The 23,267-nt window shown below is 42.4% G+C and overlaps 1 protein-coding gene across 6 annotated transcripts in view; it reads left to right on the top strand.

Annotated features, from left to right (window-relative positions):
* ELMO1 (engulfment and cell motility 1) overlaps window positions 1-23,267 on the top strand; it is a 530,720-nt gene that overhangs the window by 483,181 nt on the left and 24,272 nt on the right. For all 6 annotated transcript variants that reach the window (XM_039239137.1, XM_039239138.1, XM_039239135.1 and 3 more), the window contains 3 exons: window positions 2,111-2,274; window positions 12,977-13,089; window positions 22,205-22,312. In XM_039239137.1, coding sequence (XP_039095068.1) covers window positions 2,111-2,274; window positions 12,977-13,089; window positions 22,205-22,312 — 385 coding nt within the window. The remainder of the gene's footprint in view (window positions 1-2,110; window positions 2,275-12,976; window positions 13,090-22,204; window positions 22,313-23,267) is intronic.

Genomic DNA, 23,267 nt, shown 5'->3' with positions numbered 1-23,267 from the left:
ATGTGGACAGGACAGCAATAAAAGAGACATATACTTGGAGAAAGAAACCTGAGCAGATTGCTTAGCAACCCACACCATCAGGGAGCTCAGCAAGTATAAGGAGCTGTTGAGTGTTTGGAGGACATTTCAGCTGCCTAATATTTTCTAAGGCAGTGAGATTCTCCCGTCACCTAGCACTCAGGCACATTAGGAAGTTCAGGTTTGCCACAGTCTTTTCCATGCTGTAAGATCATTACCTCTATTACAATAACACTTCATGCAAATGTCATCTTGGTGTAGGACCAGTCAGTGAGCAATTACCAAGTACCTACCATGCATCACTCATTCAACCAAGGACTGATTAGAAGCCATAAGGAATATATTGGGATCATATTCATAGTGATGAAGGGCACACACATGGCACCCCAGGGCTGTTCAACATCAAGTGCCTGCTGTATGCACCATACTGGACTACTTGGTGCCATTGAATTCAACCAGATATGTATGACCTTGGATAAGTCCTCCATCATTCTGTCTCATTTCTTCACCTTTAAAGGAGTGGAAATAACACCTATTCTACTGTATTAGAAGGAAGATTAAATGAGATGATGAATAAAAAAAAATGTGCCTGATGGAGGGGGGCACTTGTGGGGATGAGCACTGGGTGTTATATGGAAACCAACTTGACAATAAACTATTTGTAAAAAAAAAAAAAAAAAAAAAAAAAATGTGCCTGGCACAAAATCTAGCATATAATTGAGTTGCATTTGTGATTTTTTTTCTCAGTTTTAAGTTATCCAGGGACCCCAAGGATGATGGCATGATTGGCAGTGTAGTAGAGTATTCACACCCTGGGGTTCAAATCCCAACTCATCCACCACCAACTAGTTAGCTGATTTTGAACTAGTTACTTAATATTTCAAAGCCTCAGTTTCTTTATATTTAAATAGAATGATGATAATATCTAACTCATAAATTTGAGTGGTTTAAGAGAGGAAACATATAATGCACCTGCATAGTATCTAGCACATTGTAACTACCTTGTCAATGGTAACAATTATTTCCATTTGCAGTGGGGGGTAAAAAAAAAAAAAGAAGAAGAAGCAGGGAGATTACTGCAAGTCTCTTCGGTGCCTCTGTGTTTTCTGGTCTTACCCTGCTTTATAATTTCTGATGAGATTGAATCCATATTAATGGAGGCAATGTTTAATTGCCTCCTTGTGGGCTGGACAGCATATTACCATATTCTTTTTTCTTGAGGCTTCCAATGGGATATGTCTGTTCCATTTAATAGATTTTTTTCTTTTTTTTAGTGTCTGGCTCAAGAAGGCAGTACCACATGTGCATTTTCAAATTCCTTATTTGTATGAACACTAAGGCCTTAACTACATGGGGAAAGCACTCTGGGAGGGGCAAGTGTGGGTATCATTTCACGTTCATTTGAACTAGTGCCAACCAAACTTCCACAGTTAGTTGTGTCTCACCGATTTTCTTCCAGAAAAAATAACAGTAATGCAGACTCCTCGCTGTCACTTGGACTTCTTTCGCTTTTCAAGTTTGCATTGTCTGGAGTGTTGGCTTTAGCACAGACGTGTAATCTATTGAGCAAATGGAGCACTCCTCCGGCCAGGCCTCCCACCCCAACCCCAAGTTAGTCAATCCATCACCTTCCTTGTGGTTCCACTGGCACAAGACAAAGTAGAAGATGTACATCATGGTAGTTTACTCTTTCATTGGAAAAGCACACTCAAGGTGTAAAATCGTTACCTCTATTACAATAACACTTCATGCAAATGTCATCTTGGTGTAGGACCAGTCAGTGACCAATTACCAAGTACCTATCATGCATCACTTACTCAACAAAGAACTGATTAGAAGCCTTTAGGAATTTATTGGGATCATATTCATAGTGATGAAGGGCACACACATGGCACCCCAAGGCTGTTCAGCATCAAGTGTCTGCTGTATGCACCATACTGGACTACTTAGTGCCATTGAATTCAACCAGATATGTATGGCAGAGAGTGCAAGTCAAGGGAGGCAGCGAGGTGGGGAGATGTTAACTCTGGAAGATTTTTTCCAAACGGACAAGACAGGGCCAGGAAAATAATGGTCTTCCTTTCATCTACAGGTAATGCAGGTGGTGAAGGAGCAGGTTATGAGAGCTCTCACAACCAAGCCTAGTTCCCTGGATCAGTTCAAGTGTAAACTGCAGAACCTGAGCTACACCGAGATCCTGAAGATCCGCCAGTCTGAGAGGATGAACCAGGAAGATTTCCAGTCTCGCCCAATTTTGTAAGTAATCGCTGACCTCTGTCTCCTCGCAGGCTCTGACCCAACACTTCTGGTCAAAAGGTCTGTTGTGCACACTGAAGTGGGCTGTGTCATGAGCTCTTTCCAGAAGGCCAACAAAAGACACTCCAGAAGATATCAGTTGGGTTTCTCAAGTCTCAGCAGCCCCCTGAGGGAGGAAGACGGGGCAGGGCTGGCCGAGGGGAAGGCGGGCACAGTGCTGGCAGCAGGACCTGAGCCAGGAAGTGGCCTGGTTACTGACGAGTCCTCTGAGAATTCATAGCCAAAGAGTGGGGGGACCTTTCCTAACCATCAGGACAAAATTTTTTTGCCCATGAAGCTATTTGTTGGCAGGTGCCTTTGACTGACAAGAGCAAGGGCCACTGATCACTCAGGCAGTATGAACACTGAAGTACTAGGTGGGAGAAAGAGACAGATTGAGAGGAAGAGAGAGATCCACTTCTCCCTGCCCCATCCGCTTTGCCTCACGCCAGAGCATTGTGCTTCACCCGCATGACCATCACCCGACAGGCCCCAGGCAGAGAGGCAGCAGGCCCTCTTTTTATAGGGCGTTGCAGCACTAATTGCGATTTCACATACCTCCATCTTTAGGATGTTCTGAACCTCCAACAGAGACTGTTTTGTTTTGAGGATTTTTTTTTTTTTTTGCTTTATCTTTTCTTAGAACTGGCCTATTTATCTTCCCTCATCTTTTTCTAAGAGCTAGGTCAGTTTTGTTACCCTTATAATTTATACAGAAGGAAACAGGAGAAAAGGCGGGGAGCGGTAAGGAGAGTGTTTGATATTTATTCTCATTCTTCCCTCCGAAGACTGGACACTGCTTCTTCTGAACTTTTGGTGAAACAAAGTTACAATATAAGTGTCATTATGACATTAACCCTCTCTGTCCCTGATCCTTTTTCTTTCTACCCCTCTTTCTGCTTTTTACTCTTAAATATTTGACATGTTTAATGCTTAGCAATTTGCAAAGCAGTGCACCCCACTATTTCATTTCCTCACATCTGTGTGAAGTAGGTAGGTCTTATTCCCATTCAAGGAGCAGGTATAGGCCAGAGAGGTGAGGCGCCAGGACTTGAACTCCAACCCCCGATCCCTCAGCTAGTATTTTGTCCACCCCACAAGAGTTCCTTTGCAAAGTGCAAAACTAAGATGAGGTTTAAGAAAGTTACAGGTCGGAGCATCTGGGTGACTCAGTCGGCTGAGTGTCTGACTTTGGCTCAGGTCAGGTTCTCGCAGTCTGTGAATTCAAGCCCCGCGCTGGGTTCTGTGCTGACAGCTCAGAGCCTGGAGCCTATTTCAGATGCTGTGTCTCCCTCTCTCTCTGCCCCCCCCCCCCCCCCCATACACACACACTCTGTCTCTCAAAAATGAATGAAAGTTAAAAAAAAAAATGGAAAAAAAAGAAAGTTCACAGGTCTGAAAAGACAATAGCCACGCCATCTACTGTGTGTTTGTTTTCAGGCCCTAAGAAGCACTGTTAGAGGCTGTGCAGCAGAACTGCAGACTTTAGTGAGGGTGACACTAGGCAGCAAGGGAGGTAAACGCTTCCTGAGGGTCTTTGGCTTATGTCGCTGTGAGACTTGAATTGTACCTGCATTGAGCACCAGCCAGCTGTGCAGTAGGCATGGCCGGGGCTTTGCACTGGTCCTCAGCCCGAAAGGCCAGCTACCTACCAGACAGAACGCCCTTCCCATAGGTGATTGACCCCTCAGAGACTCAGCGTGTTACCTGCAGAGGGGGACAGTGCTGGCTCACCCCATCCCAGGGCCTACAGTCTCGAAATGTTGAATTGCATAAGTCTTGTTTCAGCGGGTGTGTAAATGCAAGGAGACCATTATTTTTTGATACCAATTCTTAAAGCCTAAAGGAAGACTTTAAGGAACCACTTCAGTTAAGGGCAAGAGATTCCAAATTAATGTTTGACCGTGACTTTATTCTAAGTATGAATGTTAACCACAAGTTACATGTGAACACTTTGCCGCTGTTTTGGGCTTCATATCTTTATTTCCTGAGGCTTTGCCCAAGACACTATGAAGTTTTCTCTTGATGACAAGAAGCTTTTATCTTTATGTTTATTACATAAGGAGAAGCAAGACAAATATAAAGGAAATCTTGGGTATGTGTAGCTTTGGCAGCGTCTTTTGGCCACGGGACTGAAAAGCACCGCAGCTCACTTGTGCTCTTGGCATAGTTGCAATAAAGTCATGAAGACTCCGTCAGACACTATAGCAATTAAAGTGGGAGCCATGGACCTACCTGATCATTATCCCAGCCTCTGAAATGGGCAAGTGGAAGCCAGTCTCCAGCTTCTTGTCCCATGATGTTTTATCTGTTAGAGTGACCGACTAGATAGGAACTCCCTTTGGGATTGGAGGGAGGCTAAAAGCTGCCAAAGTGGCTCAGAGGACAAACCCAAGTCAACAGAGAGAAAGTCAACATGTATGACTGTTGGCATTCATTCATTAATTCATGTAACAAATGCATATCAAGTGACTTCCACCTGCTGAGCCCTGCCCAAGGTGCTGGGGACAGGCAGGGAACCAGAGACATTTGACCTCCCACTGTCCCAGAATGTAAAACTGGGGTTGCAGGGTTAGCACAGACCAGACTTGGTTGGGGGAAGCACAGGTGGGGGGTGTCATGAGAACACAGAGGAGGCGCCTCTCCGCCAAGCTCAGGGATTAGGATATTAGAAATTTAGAACAGAGAAGCACCTTCAGGCTCATCCAGTGTAAGCTTTTCATTTTTGAGGACTGGGACGATGACTTACCTGGAGCTTGACCATAACCCCACTGGCCACACTGTCACCAGCATCTTGTACCCTGTAGTGCCCTGCCCCTCGCCTGGCCACCTCTGTGCCTGTCACACACAACACAGTGGCAAACCTAAGTGCCACAGAGATCCTTTGAGGCACACATCCCATTATAATAAAATGTTGATGTTTCCCAAGAAGAAAAATGCATGCTCTGTCGGAGCAAATATTTGGGGGGAATATTCAGTGGGGTGAAGAAGCTGTTTTATTTTTCAGCTCTTAACTCATTATTTCAGAGGAGAGGTATTTGTTTTTCTCTGCTTAGCATGACTTTACAGGGATAGTAAGTCCATCCACATAATTAATCTGAGTTAATGGATATAAAAAGCTTGAATAGTCCAAAAATAGGTCATTTAATGCTACACTGAGGAGAAGAAGAGATGCAGGGATACACACCAGTGATGCATAGGAGCAAAAGGTAGCAGATCCACACCCAGGCAGCTAACAGATCTGGAGTCAAGCTCCAAGGCCACCACCTATCAGTGTGGCTCTGTAGACAAGTTATGTAACCCACCCTAAGCCTGCTGTTGCAATGTCTAAAAGAGAAGATGATTAAAACGTGTATGTTGCTGCATCATTGTGTGCATGACCTAGTGCTTGAAAAGCACTTAGCATATGCCTGGCACATAACACCTACTAAGAGAAATGTTCACTCTTACCATTAGCTGATAACCAGAATTGAACATGTGGTCATACTGTTGAAATGTAAATGGTAAAACTGACACTATGAATGTCTTGGTATGTGCCTCGCCTGCCTTATCTTGGAAAGTACAGTAGAAGTACAGGTGAGAAAGAAAAGATAAAATCAAACAGAGCCAGAAATAAGGCTAATGCCTATCCTGCATATCTGCCTCCTCACTGAAGATTGGCCACAAACTTTGCTCAAGACTTTCTCGTAGCCAGTGCCAGTAGAATGGTCTGGTCAGTTACACAATTTTCAGTGTTCAGGGCACTTGACAAATACTTATCAAATGTATGACACATGCTGTTGTGTGTGTTGGTGATTCAGCAGTAAAAAGGACACAATTCCCACCTTGTAGTGACTGTATTGTAGTGGAGAGAAACAGACAATAAACTTAGTAAATAAGATGATAGCATGCTAAAAGAAGATAAAGACAATGGGAATGGAGAGCTGGCAGTTTTAAATGATGTGATCAGAGTAGATCCCTCTGGTTGGGATGGGAACCTTTGAATAAAGATGTTTAAGGGAGCAGGATATGTGTGCATTTGGGAGAAGAATATTCCAGCAAAGAGAACCAACAGTTCAAAGGCCTTGAGGTAGGAGTAGGTCCAGGTACTCAATAAATAAGAAGGCCAGCGTGGCTAGAGAGAGTAAGCAAGGGGGAGAACAATAGGAAGTAAGACCAGAGAAGAGGCCGGAAGTGGATTATGGATGGCCTTGTTGGGGAGCCATTAAAGGGTTTCAAACAGAAGATTGGCATGCTCTGACTTGGGTTTCTAAATGATCCCTCTTGCTACTGTAATGGGAATAGACTCCAGGAAGGCAAGTTTGAAAGCAGAGAGATCAGTGAGGAAGTTATTTCAGTAGTCCATGAAGGAGATGATTGGAAGTGATCAGTCTCTACTATAGATTAGATAGATTTTAAAGATAAGAAACAATGTGATTTCCTGATTGATTGGATGTGGGGTGTAAGGGACAGAGAGGAGTCGAGGATGAGCTCAGAGTTTTGTTTGGGCTGAACAACTAAAGGATAGAGAGAGTGGAGCATGTTAGGACAGAGGGTCAGGAGTTCAGCTCTGGACCTGTCAAGTTTGAGGCATCTGTTAGACATCGAAATAGGCAGTTGGATTGATGAATCTGGAGTTGAACTGAAAGGTCCAAGTTGGAAATATAAATTTGGGAAGTTGTCAGCATAAAGTTGTTATTTAAAGTCATGAGTCTATAATATAAAGAACAGAAGCACAAGGACTGAATTTGGAGGCCCTCCAGTGTCAAGACAGATCAATTTCCATAAAACAGACACTGCCACTCAGCCCCCCCCAAAGTCTTCACAGAGCCCTGTTAGGTCAGGGGTCGGCAAAGCGTAGATGCCTCTTGGGCCAAATCACATTCACTCCCTGTTTCTGTAAACACAGCTTTATTGGAACACAGCCACGCTCGCGTGTTCATGTACTGTTGACTGCTGTCACTCTGCTGTGGCAGAGCTGAGGGGTTGCCAGACAGTGCATGGCCTGCAGAGCCTGAAATATTTAGTACCTGGCCTTTTACAGAAAAAGTGAGCCAACCTCTATTGTGAGCACCGAGTAGCAGCTCAGCAGGGAAGACCACAGGTGCAGGGGGGCATCACACCCATCTAGTGGTGCGTCTGTCTTCTGTATATGGTGCTGGCCTCACTAGACTCATACCCGGATCCTCTTCCAGAAATGATGCTGAACTTGGAATTGTTCCTCACACACTCATTTGCCTTAACCCCTTTAATCACCCTTCTTTTATCTGTTTACAAGGCCTTTACATAGAATTAGAAGACTCTCTATCCAAGCAAAGGCAGTGAACCCATGACCTTGGCCTCATTGACCCCCAGCTGAGAATTTCAAACCCCCAACTCCAGCCCTTGGTGTTATCGCCTGGATTACCCTGAGGTCACATCTCATCCACAGATACACCATGTAGGTCTTACCTATGTTTTTCTAATTTGAGTGAATTTTATAGCAACTGAGTCCATTTGCATGGAAAGAAGAGGAAAATCACTTAGAAAACAGAAAAGTTGTCCTCTTTTTCTCATTGCCCAGTCGTGTCTTGGAGGCCTTTGGGGTTCATAACAAGGAAAGGCTATAACTCTTGGAGCAGCAGAGGCACTCATACCCGTAGTCTGCCCCCAGAAAATGGTTCCCTAATGGAATGCATCATGATGAGCGCATCTGGGGCTTACACTGAGATGTCATACATCATCAACTAAAGTTACTCGGAAGTACTCTCAATTATTTCCTCCTTTTGGTCTTCTCTGTATCTTTACCTCCTTTTTTAATAATTCAGCTCTAGCCTACCAAAACTATTCTTTAGAGATACACCTTAACCTAAGCTTCAGAGAAATTTCCAAACCCTCTCTCCAGTGATTTTTTTCATCCCTCTGCGCATCTCTTCCTCTCTGCCCCATGACCCTGACTTGGAAGTCAAGAGTGGTGATTTATTGTCATGTGTGACTGCTCTGACACTTCCCCCACCTTCTTCTCCCATTCGGAGCAGGGTTCATCAAAGCTTCAATATACTAAGTCCACTTTACAAAAGCTGAGCATTGATAATAAATAGCTTTTGTGATCTGAAAGCCCAAGATGAGACCCTGGAGGCCTGCACAAGACCAGCTTTACAAATATACCAAGCTGTATTATTAGGGCTGAATCTCTGTATGATACTTTATAAATGCTCAATTGGAACAGTATCAAATGACAAGAAATTTTAAGTTGTTTGAGTTTAAAATATGTGTTAGCAGAGTACTGGAATACCCCATTACATAATGGCCAGACCCTTTGATGTAACTTTTTAATTTTTTTTAAGTTTATTTATTTATTTTAAGATAGGCAGAGACAGCACAAGTGGAGGAGGGATGGAGAGAGGGAGAGGGAGAGAGGGAAAGAGAGAGAGAATCCCAAGCAGGCTCTGCAATGCCAGCACAGGTCATGACAACCATGAGATCAGGACCTGAACCACAACCAAGAGTCGGATGCTTAATTTACTGAGCCACCCAGGCACCCCTAATGTAACTTTTTAATTATCCTTTTCTCACATATAAATAGGAGCACTTTGTGTGCAAAAGATTTAAGTTTGTACCCTCATTCCATGCTTAACCTCTGTAAGTGGTTTCCCTGTCTGTAAAATGGAAATACTGCCTATTTACTAATGACACTAATATATATTCCAAAACTTGGGCTATTTTGAGAGGAAATAGGAAGGAGATGAGCTAAAATTGGACACTAGCTGCTCATAGCAGATACTTACCAAGAGTGAGTGCCTTCCCCACCCGTGAACCAAACACCCTGTGATGACAGCTTGTCTACAGTCCAGAACAGGTCCAGAGTAAAAATTGAAGCTGACAGATATGTAAGCCTTGACTACACTGTAATATGGGCATAAGGAGAGTTGGCCTAAGGAAAGGAGAGAATATTATTGAAGCAAATTCACTAATACCTTGTGTTCCTACCCGGTGCTTATAGAGCTTTTATACTCACACTGTCTCCCTTGGAAGTCACAGCAGTTTTCCAGAAAAGATTCTTATCCCCATTTTACAGACAAGAAACTGAGATTTAGTTGATCTACATGAAATATGAGTCATGGTCAGAGTCTAGGTTGAAGCACTAGTCTTCTGAGTTCTAGATCTATGTTCTAATCAATACTTTAACACTACTGAGAGTTCTTCCTGCCCAACTTCAGCTAGAACAACTCTAACCTTACTAGACTCAAACACTAGGGTGCTACATAAAATTTCACATGAGAAAAAAAGTATACTCTTACAAAAAGATTTAGAAGCCACTGTACTCTATTCTGGTATCTTTATGGCATAGTGCATCTAAAACAACATTATATCAGTCCTAGACAAGATACAAATAATCCTTAATTTATGCCATCATGATCCCAATCTCTGTGGGCTAGAATCCAGGGTAATGTGTCGTTCCTTCCCATCAGTGAGCGATAGAACGGGAAGTCTGTGGTTGGCCCAGAATATGGTGTTTGCTGTAGAATTAGTCATGATGGGACTGCCCAGTGATGCTATTTGGTCGGATTACAGAGGTAGTCTATGAATTTACCTGCTGTAGGGGGAAATGTGACCAAAGATTGCTTATCTTGGCAGAGCCTAGTGAGTTTCTGCATGAGTTTATACCTGTGGCTTTGTGAAACAGGGAAGAAATTTCTCGGGAGACTTTGGTCTAGCAAAACGTCACTGAAGCCGCTGGTGCTTTCGTGGGTTTTCTGTAAATGTCAGAGAATCTATAGTGTTGTTATAACAGATAACCCCAGCCACTAACTCTTAATAAATAATTCTCTGAAGTACCAGCTTGGGAGGTATTAAGATGGTCATGGAAAGATGCAGCTTATACTTCTCTGTCCCATCTGCCGTGATGCCCTTTCTTTTTCTTTTTTCTTTTCTTTTGTTTTTTATTTAAATTCAAGTTAGTTAACATATAGTACAATAATTCATTTCAGGAGTAGAATTGAGTGATTCATCTCATACGTAGGATACCCAGTGCTCATCTCAACAAGTACCCTCCTTAATGCCCATCACACATTTAGCCCATCCCCCCACCCGCATCCCCTCCAGCAACCCCTAGTTTGTTCTTTGTATTTAAAATCTCTTATGGTTTGCCTCCCTCTCTGTTTTCATCTTATTTTGTTCCTTCCCCTGTGTTCATCTGTTGTTTCTTAAATTTCTCATAAGAGTGATATCATTTGATATTTGTCTTTCTCTGACTGACACATTTTGCTTAGCATAATACACTCTAGTTAACATCCACATTGTTGCAAATGGCAACATTGCATTCTTTTTTTTTTTATCATTGAGTAGTATTCCAGTGTGTATGTGTGTGTGTGTGTGTGTGTGTGTGTGTGTGTGTGTGTACCACATCTTCTTTATCCATTCATCAGTTGATGGACATTTGGACTCTTTCCATACTTTGGCTATTGTTGATAGCACTGCTATAAATATTGGGGTGCCCATTTGAATCAGCATTTTTGCATCCTTTGGATAAATACCTACTAGTGCAACTGCTGGATCATAGGGTGGTTCTATTTTTAATTTTTTGAGGAACCTCCATCACTCAGTATCCTGAGTGGCTCCACCAGTGTGCACTCCCACCAAAGTGCAAAAGTGTTCCCCTTTTTCCACATTCTCACCAACATAGTTGTTTCCTGAGTTGTTAATTTTAATCATTCTGAGAGGTGTGAGGTGGCATCTCCATTGGTTTTGATTTGTATTTCCCTGATGATGAGTGATGTTGAGCATCTTTTCATATGTCTGTTAGCCATCTGTATGTCTTCTTTGGAAAAGTGGTATTCATGTCTTCTGCCCATTTCTTCACTGGATTGTTTTCGGGTGTCAGGTTTGTTAAGTTCTTTATAGATTTTGGATACTAACACTTTATCTGATCTGTCCTCTGAAAATATCTTCTCCCATTCTGTCAGTTGCCTTTTAGTTTTGTTGATTGTTTCCTTCACTGTGTAGTAGCTTTTTATCTTGATGAGGTCCAAATAGTTCATTTTTATTTTTATTTCCCTTGCCTCCGGGGACACATCTAGGAAGAAGTTGCTGCAACCAAGGTCAAAGAGGTTGCTGTCTGTTTTCTCTTCTGGGATTTTGATGGCTTCCTGTCTTACATTTAGATCTTTCATCCATTTTGAATTTATTTTTGTGTATGGTTTAAGAAGGTGGTCCAGTTTCATTCTTCTGCATGTCGCTGTCCAGTTTTCCCATCACCATTTAATGAAGAGATTGTCTTTTTTCCATTGGATAATCTTTTCCTGTTTTGTTGAAGATTAGTGGTCATACATTTCTAGAACTATTTCTGGGTTCTCCATTCTGTTCCACTGATCTATGTGTCTGTTTTTGTACCAGTACCTTACTGTCTTGATGACTACAGCTTTGTAATACAGGTTGAAGTCCAGAATTGTGATGCCTCCAGCTTTGGTTTTCTTTTTCAACATTACTTTGGCTATTTGGGGTCTTTTGTGGTTCCATACAAATTTTAAGGTTGTTTGTTCTAGCTCTGTGAAGAATGCTGGTGTTATTTTCATAGGGATTGCATTGAATGTGTAGATTGTTTTGGGTACTATTAACACTTAACAGTATTTGTCCTTCCATTCCATGAGCATGGAATGTTTTCCATTTCTTTTGTGTCTTCTTCAGTTTCTTTCTTATGCTTTCTGTAATTTTCAGAATACAGATCTTTTACCTCTTTGGTTAGATTTATTCCTAGGTATCTTACAATTTTTGGTGCAATTGTAAATGAGACTGATTCCTTGATTTCTCTTTCTACTGCTTCATTATTGTTATATAGAAATGCAAAACAATTTATGTATGTTGGTTTTATATCCTGTGACTTTGCTGAATTCATGTATCAGTTCTAGAAGTTTTTCGGTCTGGTTTTTTGGGTTTTCCACATAGAGTATCATGTTGCCTGCAAAGAGTGAAAGTTTGACTTCTTCCTTGCCCATTTGTATGCCTTTTATTTACCTCTGTTGTCTGATTGCAAAGGGGACCTCCAATACTATGTTGAATAACCGTGGTGAAAGTGGACATCCCTGTTATGTTCCTGACCTTAAGGGGAAAACTCAGTTTTTCCCCATTGAGGATGATATTAGCTGTGGGTTTTTCATATGTGGCCTTTATGATGTTGAGATACGTTCCTTCTTCCCCTGCTTTCTTGAGGGTTTTTTTTTTTATCAAGAAAGGATGTGTATTTTGTCAAAGGGTTTTTCTGCCTCTATCGAGGGGATCATGTGGTTCTTATCCTTTCTTTTATTAATGTAGTGTATCACTTTGATTGATTTGCAGATATTGAACCAGCCCTGCAGCCCAGGAATAAATCCCATTTGATCATGGTGAATAATTCTTTTAATGTACTGTTGGATTCGATTTGCTAGTATCTTGTTGAGAATTTTTGCATCCATGTTCATCAGGGAAATTGGTCTGTAATTCTCCTTTTTAGTGGGGTCTTTGTCTGGTTTTGGAATCAAGCCTCATAGAATGAGGAAGCTTTCCTTCCATTTCTGTTTTTCAGAACAGCTTCAAAAGAATAGGTGTTAACTCTTCTTTAAAGGTTTGGTAAGCATTCAAAGCCATGGAAAGCCCATGGAAAGCCACACCCATGATTCCCTTTCAACCAACTGCTGTTCTCAAGGCATGCTGTGTTTGTCCTTCACAGGGAACTAAAGGAGAAGATTCAGCCAGAAATCTTGGAGCTGATCAAACAACAACGCCTGAACCGCCTTGTGGAAGGGACCTGCTTTAGGAAACTCAACTGCCGACGGAGGCAAGGTACTGTGTTTAGGACCACTCCACCCTCAGCTAGGGTGAACAGTGGCCCGCTCCATGGGGGTATTGCAGGGCACCAGTGCTGGTTTATAGGTAGGCCATGCAGCATTGTACTCAGAACAGGAATAGCAGCCCAGACAGGATTTGACTCTTCATGCATACCCAGGAAGAATCAAAGAATTACCAGAAGGCCCATGGAACTAAAGAGCCATTCTGGGCCATTTAGTGCCATAAGTCTGCTAGTAGTTGTTCAAGAACAGCTAACATGTACTGAGAGCTTACCATGTGCCCAGGCTCTTATTTTACTTATTTTAATATATTTTATTCTCATGGTAACCATAGGTGATCCTGTGATTATGCCCAGTTCACAGATAAGGAAACTAAGGCACTGAGGAGTAACTTGCTTAAAGTTGCAGAAGAGCAAGGATTCATACTCCAGCAACCCTATGGCCCTTACTTTCAATGACTCACTCTGTTGTCAGGAGAGCTGGCACCTACCATTGGGATTGATCTTGAAACTTTCAGCATGGATGGCCCTTATTCCCAAATCCCCATACTGATTCTCTTCTAGGTATGAATTATTTTATTTGGAGATAAAGGTAACAGTGAACCAAGGTGGGATAGAATCAATTTTCATAATCTTGTAAGAAGAAATTCTATTGACAATTCTTGCAAGAATTGTCTCAATGAATTTTAATCCAAAAATATCATGTCAAAATGGGTGCCATTAGAGTAGTTCCAATGGGTGGGAAAGCACTTCCAGCTGTTTTTTTAGGGAACTAAAGTCCCATGATTTGCTTTCTTTTTCTTTTTTTTAATTTTTTTTTTACCATTTATTCATTTTTAAGAGACAGAGCATGAGTAGGAGAGGGTAGAGAGAGGGAGACACAGAATCTGAAGCAGGCGCCAGGCTCCGAGCTATCAGCACAGAGCCCAACACAAGGCTTGAACCCACAAACGTGAGATCATGACCTGAACCGAAGTTGGATGCCCAACCAACTGAGCCACCCAGGTGCTCCTTTGTTTTCTTTTTTTTTATGACAGGCTGCTGACTGCAAAGTCAAAATACTCCTATCATATTGTCCTACAAACAAACAGAAAGTAAAACTGAAAAGTAAGATCTGGGGAGAGGTGAAGAGATTGAGGGACAGCCAGGAACAGGCATAAGCATTAGCAGCTTTACCAAGAACAGACACCAGTTATGGTCCCGGAGAAACTCTGGCAGATGTTTTTGAAATTCAGTGGCTACTCTGCTCAGACACAGAGCTCACCCACTAATGACAAACATTATTTCATGTTTTTGCTGAGCCCATCCCCTGGCCCTTTACTTAAATGGCTTTGTGCTGAATGTTGAGTAAATTCAAACTATTTCGAATATTACCATTAAAAATCATAGTAAGGAACTTCCAAAGGCAGAACTTCCTTGAGGAATGAAAATGCAGGCTGTTTCCAGAGACTGGAAAGTTAAGGCAGTGAGCTTCAGGGGGGCGGGGCAGGGTGGGCCTCAGGGAAAAGGACAGTGGGCAGAATAATAATAAGGACTGGCTTGCAGCTGGGGCTGAGAAAGGCTCACCTTGGGAGAGCAGGAAGAAGGCATTTCTTGCATTGACATCTTTCTCACCACATTCCTTGCATTGGACATCTTGCTGTTCCAGGAAAGTAATGTGGCATGAGCCCTGGGGCCAGATGAAACAGGTGAAGTCCTGCCTCTCCCGCTGACCAACTGCCTGACTGTGGGCACTTTCCCCATTTGAAACAGGGCTAACAGACACTTGACCTCTCAGGGCTACTTTCTTATCTAATAAGTGAGAGAATAGGACTAGATGATCTCTTAGCCCAGTTAGCCGGATGCCTGATCTCTTCATCACCTCTGTAAAAGTCAACAGTTAGGACATATGCTCCCATAAGATGATTTGAAAAGGTTTTATCTACTCAGCATTGGGCGAAGGACATCGAAGTGAGAGGAGGAGGGGGAGAGATGACACATAGACACAAACCACCTAACGCCTCCATGGATGTTCAGCTAGAATCTTCCAGAAGTTAATTCAAAGAAGTCAACTAAACCTTCCAGTCTACTTTTCCATGCGTCTTCCCTTTATAGGGTGAAATGGATAGATTCTACTAGAATAATCCTATTTCTAGATATAATAATGACAGTTTTTTGGCTAATGAGGTGTTAGTCTGTTATCTGCAAATTTGTCCAGTTTTCTAAAAATGACTTACCTAATGAACAAAGAAGTATTAGCACCTAGATTATAAATTCGTTAGTTAAGCTCCCTAGGGAGCCTGGCCATCTGTGTTTAATACAAAATCATCCTTTTGGGTGCAGAAAGGAAGGCCTTTGGTGTTTGGTAAATGGATTTAAAGTCTGATGACTAGGTCTGGGTGCTGAAAAGTAGGGATTCAAAGCAGACTGTGCTGAAATTGGTTTCCTATTACCACCTCAAAATGTTCCATTTAGATTTACACAGATTAATGAGGACATAATGTAAAGTCATGTTAATCCCTTCAGAAGAGGTGCATTTCCACAGGAGCTCTCAGATGGGAACAGCCACGTGGCGTCACAGCTTAAAGAACAAACACACGGTGAAGGAATGGCGGCCTCACTCCCTTTAAACTTGTTCAACAGTGATTTGAATATAGATGAGTTGATTCAAGTATTAACTTTACAGGGGGAAATATGAAAGAGTTCTTTGTCCCACAAAACCGAAAAGTGGAGGAGCAGACAAGAGTCCTTTCCCACACTGTTTGGCCAGGAGAGCTACGTTAATACCTGCCCGTCATTCTACCTGCCTCATTCACTGCTCTGCTATTTGGTTAGACCGATGTAGTTATTCGCAAATCTGGGTTTTCCGGAATTCTGACCACATTAGAACTTGGAGGCAGGAAATCATGTGAAACACTTCAAGCTGCATTCTCATGCCTGCTTCCTCACTCACTAGCTGGGTAGTCTGAGGTAACCCAGTAGATCTCTCTATATTCCTATTTCCTCATCTGTCAAAGGATATCAATTTCTACATCTCACAGTTACAAGGGTTAAATAAAATCCTGCCTCTAAAGCACTCAGTGGAGTTCTTTGCACATTGTCATTCATTAGTGATAGTTACCATTAATTTTAGCTTGTAGATCCTCAGAATCTAGGTTTCTAAACACAGATGGTAGAGTGGCGATGGATATCACATGTCAGCCTCATTCCATTCTCTTCCCACCACAGAGTATGGAAGGCTCTCGTTCAGACTGCTTGACAGTGAGATAGATCGCCTTGCCTCTGCAGGAGACAGTTCAGATGAAACTCCAGAAGTTGTTTATGTGAGGGCCATTATTTGCAGCATGAGAATCTGTAGGATCAGAAACTGTTCCCTATTTTCCTTCAATTTCAGAGATAGAGATTAGGGGCTTTCAGAATCACTCATGTCACATCATCTTGCCAAGAGCCCAGGGCTACACATTGTCATGTCATTTCAAGAAATGACAACACGAAACTTTTGCTTCTCATTGAAAACATTGTCCATTTTGTTGTCCAGCATCCCTTCTCTAAGCACTAACATGACAAACTTAATTTGAAGCTCAGGAGTGAGCAAAACATATCCCCCCGAGGACTTGGCAGGCTTCCTCACTGCTGCCAAGGGTGATATACCTTACATTGGTCTCTTATCTCACTCAGAAAACCTAGAGGCAAATGGTATATTCAGGCACAGAATCCCTGTAGGAGTAGGCTGTTTCTTCCACTATCCTTGATTGAAATTTTCTTTTAAGATCTAATTAAACCTTACCATAACTTATTTTTATAACAAAAAGGGATAAATAAAAGCATACTTTCAAAAGAAGAAAATCCAAATCATTTTCAGGGACAGAGCAGATTCCTGCAGATCAAACTAGCCGATAATCATTGTTCTCGAAAGGTAGAGGGACCAGTAGTGGACAAGAGGGTTACCGTTAGTAACCAGAAGAACAGGAAGATACTAATATTTGTGAGTCAGCTCTGTGAAAGGTGCATAAGTGGATATCTTATATATACATATTACTCATATAATTATTAACATTACTTAACAAAAGAATAATAGGGATCCCTAAGGCTCTTGTAATTTGGCCAAAGCCACTTAGCTGATGTGTAAGGGCCAGGTGCCATAGCCCAGGTCTGTGTGACCGCCAAGCACAGGTTAGGCCAAACCATCTTTAAAAGGATTTGGGGCTCTGGAGTCATCTTTTGTTGTGAAAAAGAGACCGCAGTCTCCAGGGAGCCAGAATTCTCAATCCAAACACCTTTCTCTTTCCAAAGATTGTCTGGTGAAATGAGGACGATTTGAAAGGCAGGATGACCTTTGTCTGTATCCATATTCATTGTTCTCCTTTATGGGACCAACAGAGGAATCTTGTATCTCATCACCTAAAAGAAGACATTTCCCTTTAAAAACATTGCTGAGGTCCCTCCTGTTTTGTGACTTGGAAAGCTTCGAGCCTAGGCAGGAAGAAGACCTGAACACACCGAAGACGGTGCACATTTTAGGTTAACCTGAGAAAGCTCCGAAATCCTAAGGGAAGTGCCCTGGGAATTTACTTTAGTAAAAGCCACCTGCTTCCCAAACACAGGTCTCTCAGGATCCCCTGTGCCAGCAGCCACCTGCCAACTGGAGGCTTTGTTCCCAAAACATAGATGTCCCCAAGTCCATGGCAGAGCTGACCTGTGCCTCACTGAACTGCCCAGCATTTCACATTCAGGTCTCCCCTACAGTCCCACTGGCGAGCCCCAAATATGTCTCCAGCCTTGGCAATGAAGACAGATGGTCAGTCGTACTGTTGAATAAAGCTACCTTTGGCTAATTTAATTGAAATTTAATAAAATTTAATTCTTCTTTTCTTACTGTTGGATAAGGATCTATGGAGTATTTCCATCATTACAGAAAGTTCTATCAAACAGTGCTGCAAGAATTACAGTTGTCAGTGGTTATTAGCTCCGTAATGATCTATGTAACATTGGGAATAGCTTTAATCAGCCCTGGAGACCTTCTTAGCAGCCTCGTGAGCTCTGAAACCAGCTTTCCGCTCTCATCCTTCGCGTGCGCACACACACACACACATACACATGCCCACACATGCATGCATGCACACGCACACATACAGAGACGGACCAAGAAAATGAAGTACAAAATTGTCTCCATATTGTCAGTTTTTGATTTTAGGGAAGGAAGACATGGCTATTAACGTGCGAACACTCATAATTGACTGGAAGACCTCTATATTAACTCCTGTTTATTCTTTAAATGCTAGTAAACAGTCTTTGATAATGTTCTCACTGCTCCCTGCTAATTGCTTCTAATGACATAATCCACTCATTCATTGCCCAGAGGGATTGAGGAACTAGTAACGTCACGCTGGGTTTTGAAAAGAAATACACGTTTCTCTTACCATAAAAGAAACTGCAAATCAAGCTGCCGCTGCTGGTTGACACTGAAATCGTCTCCCGCAATGAGCCGGTGTGTTCTGCTGCTCGGAGCGGGCGGCCATGTTGTCCTTTACAGCGGCTCCACCTTTGACACACACACACACACACACACACACACACACACACACATACACACACACACATTATGATGCCCTGACACCTTCGCAAAACTAATGACTCCAAACTTTACCCTGAGGAAGATACTGGCATAGTATCCACACATTTGTTTTTGAGTCCAGACAGCTTCCCCAAGTTATTTTGGACTCTTTTCCAATATTTTGTCATCCATCCAACAGTTTTCTATTTGATGGGGAGGAACAGAGCAATCGCTTAGGTCAGTGAAATACCCATCTTTTTCTCTCTACCATTTTAGTAGGAGACTGAGAGAGAGGAACTTCTCTAGGATAGTAGAGGTAGAGGTAGGAGGAAAACTAGAGAAGTGTGGTGTCATCAAAGTCAAGAGAATTTTGGCCTTCTGTCAGCTGTGCACCAGATATTGTTAAGGCGGGATCCCGGGTAACCTTTTGTGTCACTTTTAAGCAGAGATCAACTACAACTTTGCAAAGATGGCTGCTTTGCCCCCCAGCAACCCTGGCAGACAGCCACGGGTCTCTCTCTGTTTCTGAATGGAAGAATATGTTACACAAGAGACCTTCCCTGTCCCTATTTTTCCTTGCAGTACGGCCAGAGTCACTGAGTCCCTGTCCCTACTTCCCAAACCTGGGAAACAAGTATTTGCACCATGTTTCTCTTACTTACCACCAAGAGCTGATGGAGCCCCTTGTCCTTGAGCTTCCTGGATTTGTCTCTCATGTCTGCCTTTCACCCTAACAGGTTTTTTTGCTGCACCCAATAGAGTGCTGTGTGCATTGTACGCACTCTGCAAATATTCACTGGATAAGTAAACTTCCCTTGGAAGTATACGCAGCAAAAACTTTTGAAGTCTTACAAATGAATACAAGTTGTGCATTTTACTTCACAGTATGTCTGATTGTACCACTTAATTTTTTTTTTTAACTCTCACCAGTGTATTGAGAATGAATGATCTTTGATCTTTGATTGCCTCATATTGGCCCTTAGGCTTTAGGTTGCTACCAATACCCTAAGAGCTTATCCCAGCTTAAGAAGCCAGGGATCCCTGGAAAGAAAAGTTGGGGCCTTACTCTAAATAAGACCAGTATGTCCCAGTGCACAGCTCACTGACTCCTTGCTGGCTTTCTGTCACCCTTCAGTTGCTCACTTAGCTAAAAATCCCACCGCCAAGGTATCACAGGAAGGAAGCTCATAGTAAATCTCTCCAGCTGGCGCCGAGGGCATGCTCCCTTTGAGGAGGGCATGCTCCCTTTGAGGAGGAAGAACCACCACAGCCTGTCATTCAGGGCCCCCACCACTGGGAGCACTGTTGATACTCACGGCCAAAGCATTGCCTGCTCCCTTGGAATTCACAATTCCTATTGTGAATTACACATCCGACTCCCAAATATGTTCTCTTCCTAATGATTACATGTTTGCCTAATTGAAATGACTGTAAATCACTCAGGGAATAACTTTATTCTCTGCCTTTAAAATACCCTCCCAGGAAAATGACCTGTGTTGTGTATGGATATAATTTTGAAGGTTGAGTAATGCCAGATGTTTTCCTAGCCAGCAAATAACTTTTCCTTTCCTCCCAGATTTTTCCAGCAGAGTTCATATGTTTTAAGTATATGGATTGCCACATAATGAGTACATTCAAGAATTCTCAAACACTATTTATAGGTGAGGAAGATAGGAATCACAGAGGTGTTTTGCTTTTGTGAATCAAGTTGGGGCATTTTCTTTGTTCATTGTGCGGCTTTTAGTTCCATTTTTAAATCTTTCTTTTCTATTAAAAGAGTCATAGTTAAAACATAAGTTTTGCCATGAAGGCAATTTTAGATAGAAAAACACTTTCTTTAAAATGTTATGTGAGAGCTTTCCAGTCAGAGTAGTTTCAAAACAATACATGTTTGTAGACATAGTAATGAGGTGACTTGACCAAGGCCACCATGTTGCCAACTGCATCTTTGCAAGTAGCTTACAGGTCATAGATGCTTTTAAGGTCATAGATGCTTTGTGCCTTAAGCATTTTGACCAAGTCCCCTCGGGTCCTCATTTATTTATTTAGCCAACACCTACTATGCAATCCTCATGTGCCAGGCACTGTGCCAAGGGATTGGGACCATGGAATTATGAAGACAGTTGCTGTCATCAGAGAGCTCTGGCTTCTCCACACTGCCCAGGCTCATGAGGGTCCTGAGTCCTCTTCTTCCATCAGTCATTGTTCACAGTGCACCTGCTAGGGCAAATTGTCTAAGTGTTGTGGCATAGAAGGGGAAATGCCAAGATGCTTAACATGAGAGCACTAATAATCAAAGAAGACATTGCCACACCTAAGAGGATGGGGAGAGTACCTTCAGCAGTAGTAATCAAAGAGGGCTTCCTGGAGGAAGAGGCGTCTAAGCACAGCCTTACTTGAGAGCTTCCCAAAGATTGCTGTCACAATTTAAATTTCTTATCTATAAAATGTGTTTTTTGCTTCCTTCCTACCTCTCAGGCTTATTCAGACATTTTTATTACATTGGAACGCAGAGGAGGTTAAGTTGAGGGAGTTATTTGTAAGAATGATCCTAAGGCCCTGGTCATGCCTAGTTCTTTATTTTTGTCTTAATATTTTTTATTTGTTTAGTTTCAGGTGTACAGTATAGTGATTCAATACTTCATATATTACAAAATGGCCACCACAGTAAGTGTAGTAACATCTGTCACCATACAGAGCTCTTACAGTACTACTGATTATTTTCCCTATGCCATACTCATTTTGTAAATGGAGGACTGTACCTCTTAATCCCCTTCTAGTCATGTCTATTTAGAGAACTAAACTCTAGGAATTAGAGAGGAGATGATTGTGAATATCCTCATTCTTTGGATAAACCCCTGAATTATTTAGATTATTTCCTCATAAATTCCACCCTTTATGTGTTTCACTGACATCCTAAAAATTCATTTGTTGATTGATTTGCGTGTATTAGCTCCAGGGGTGGGGGTTTGGTATAGCAGCTAAGATGTGGCACACATAAACCGCCTCAACAGTTTTAAAATCTCAGAGAGAAGAGTGGAAGCAGTCCCCACTGTTGCCGGGGCTAAAAGGGTAAAGAAGGATTCCCAGAGTCATTATAGATACTGATGAAATGACCCTCTGGAAGCCGCCACCTCAGAAAACCTGCTGCCGTTATGCCTGATGGATTTTAATAACCTCCCCAATGGTTACCCAGTGTATTCTAGTCAGGACAGTGCTAACTAAATATCAAAATCGAAAGGCCTATTGCCAGGGCTCTAGAATTCCTTCCTTCCTGAAGACTTAAAATGTAATGTTTATTTATTTTAGAAAGAGAAAGACACAGAGACAGAGCTGGAGTGGGGGAGGCAGAGAGAGAGAGGAGGCACAGAATCTGAAGCAGGCTCCAGGCTCTGAGCTGTCAGCACAGAGCCCGATGCTCGGCTCAAACTCACTGAGCACGAGATCATGACCTGAGCTGAAGTTAGACGCTTAACTCACTGAGCCACCCAGGCACCCCGGGATGTCTATAACTTTTAGAAATCAGAATCACTTACCTTATAAATTTGTGGTTTGTTTGTTTTTTTTTTTCCCCTCAGACAAGTTTTGGTACTGTCGGCTTTCACCCAACCACAAGGTCCTGCATTATGGAGACCTGGAAGAAAGTCCTCAGGGAGAAGTGCCCCACGATTCCTTGCAGGACAAATGTAAGTGACCCTCCTGTGTAGGAGGACTGAGTTTGGGTTGTTTGTTTCGTTTCCTGGTCACATTAATGCAGGAAAACTACCACCCCCACATAAATGCCCTGGACGTGCCTCATCTTGTTGTAATTCCTGGCCTGAGCATTCTTGTCACCCACGAGACCCTGCTGGACTGGGGCTTTGGGACAGAACAGGGGAGGGCACAGAAGGAATGCTCACGGATCCTTCCTGAAAGATGGAAAGCCGGGCTTCAGGTGTCCACTTTCACACTGCTTCCCTAGATGTTGTTTCAAGAAGTAATGACAATGGAAACCTGACTCTGTCGATTGCCTTGTTCTGATGAACTGAAATAATTTCACATGAATCACGTACTTGCTCCCTATCTGCATTCATTATAGTTTAGGTATCCTATGATCGTAGTGCAGAGCTAATGGCCGTCCCCAGGACGGTTAACTTACTTCAGAGAAGTAACTCAGATATTTAGAACGGTTAGTTGTATTTTTTAATGTTTAATTATTTCTTTTGAGAGGGGAAAAGAGGGCACACATGTGTGTGAGTCAGGAAGGGGCAGAGAGAGAGAAAGAGAGAGAGAGAGAGAGAGAGAGAGAGAGAGAGAGAATCCCAAGCAGTTTACAGCATGGAGCCCAATGCAGGGCTCGAACCCACGAGCAATGAGATCATGACCCGAGCAGAAACCAAGAGTTGGTCACTTAACCAACTGAGCCATTCAGGTGCCCCTGATACTTAGAACATTTATGATCAGTTACATTCTGTCATCAGCAAACTCTTCCCTGAAATACATATTATTTGTACTTATTTGCTTTTACTGTACAATGTTTATTTTAACATGTATGTGTTTGAAGAGCCAGTAATTTGCTAGATTTTTTTAGCCCCACACCAAACTAGGTTCCAGGTTCTTTTTTTTTTTTTTAATATTTTTATTTATTTCTAGGAGAGAGAG

The sequence above is a fragment of the Hyaena hyaena genome, unplaced genomic scaffold (genome assembly GCF_003009895.1).
Source record: "Hyaena hyaena isolate Hyena2069 unplaced genomic scaffold, ASM300989v1 scaffold_153, whole genome shotgun sequence".
NCBI classification, from domain to species: Eukaryota; Metazoa; Chordata; class Mammalia; order Carnivora; family Hyaenidae; genus Hyaena; species Hyaena hyaena.
This window is presented reverse-complemented; position numbering and strand designations above follow the sequence as displayed.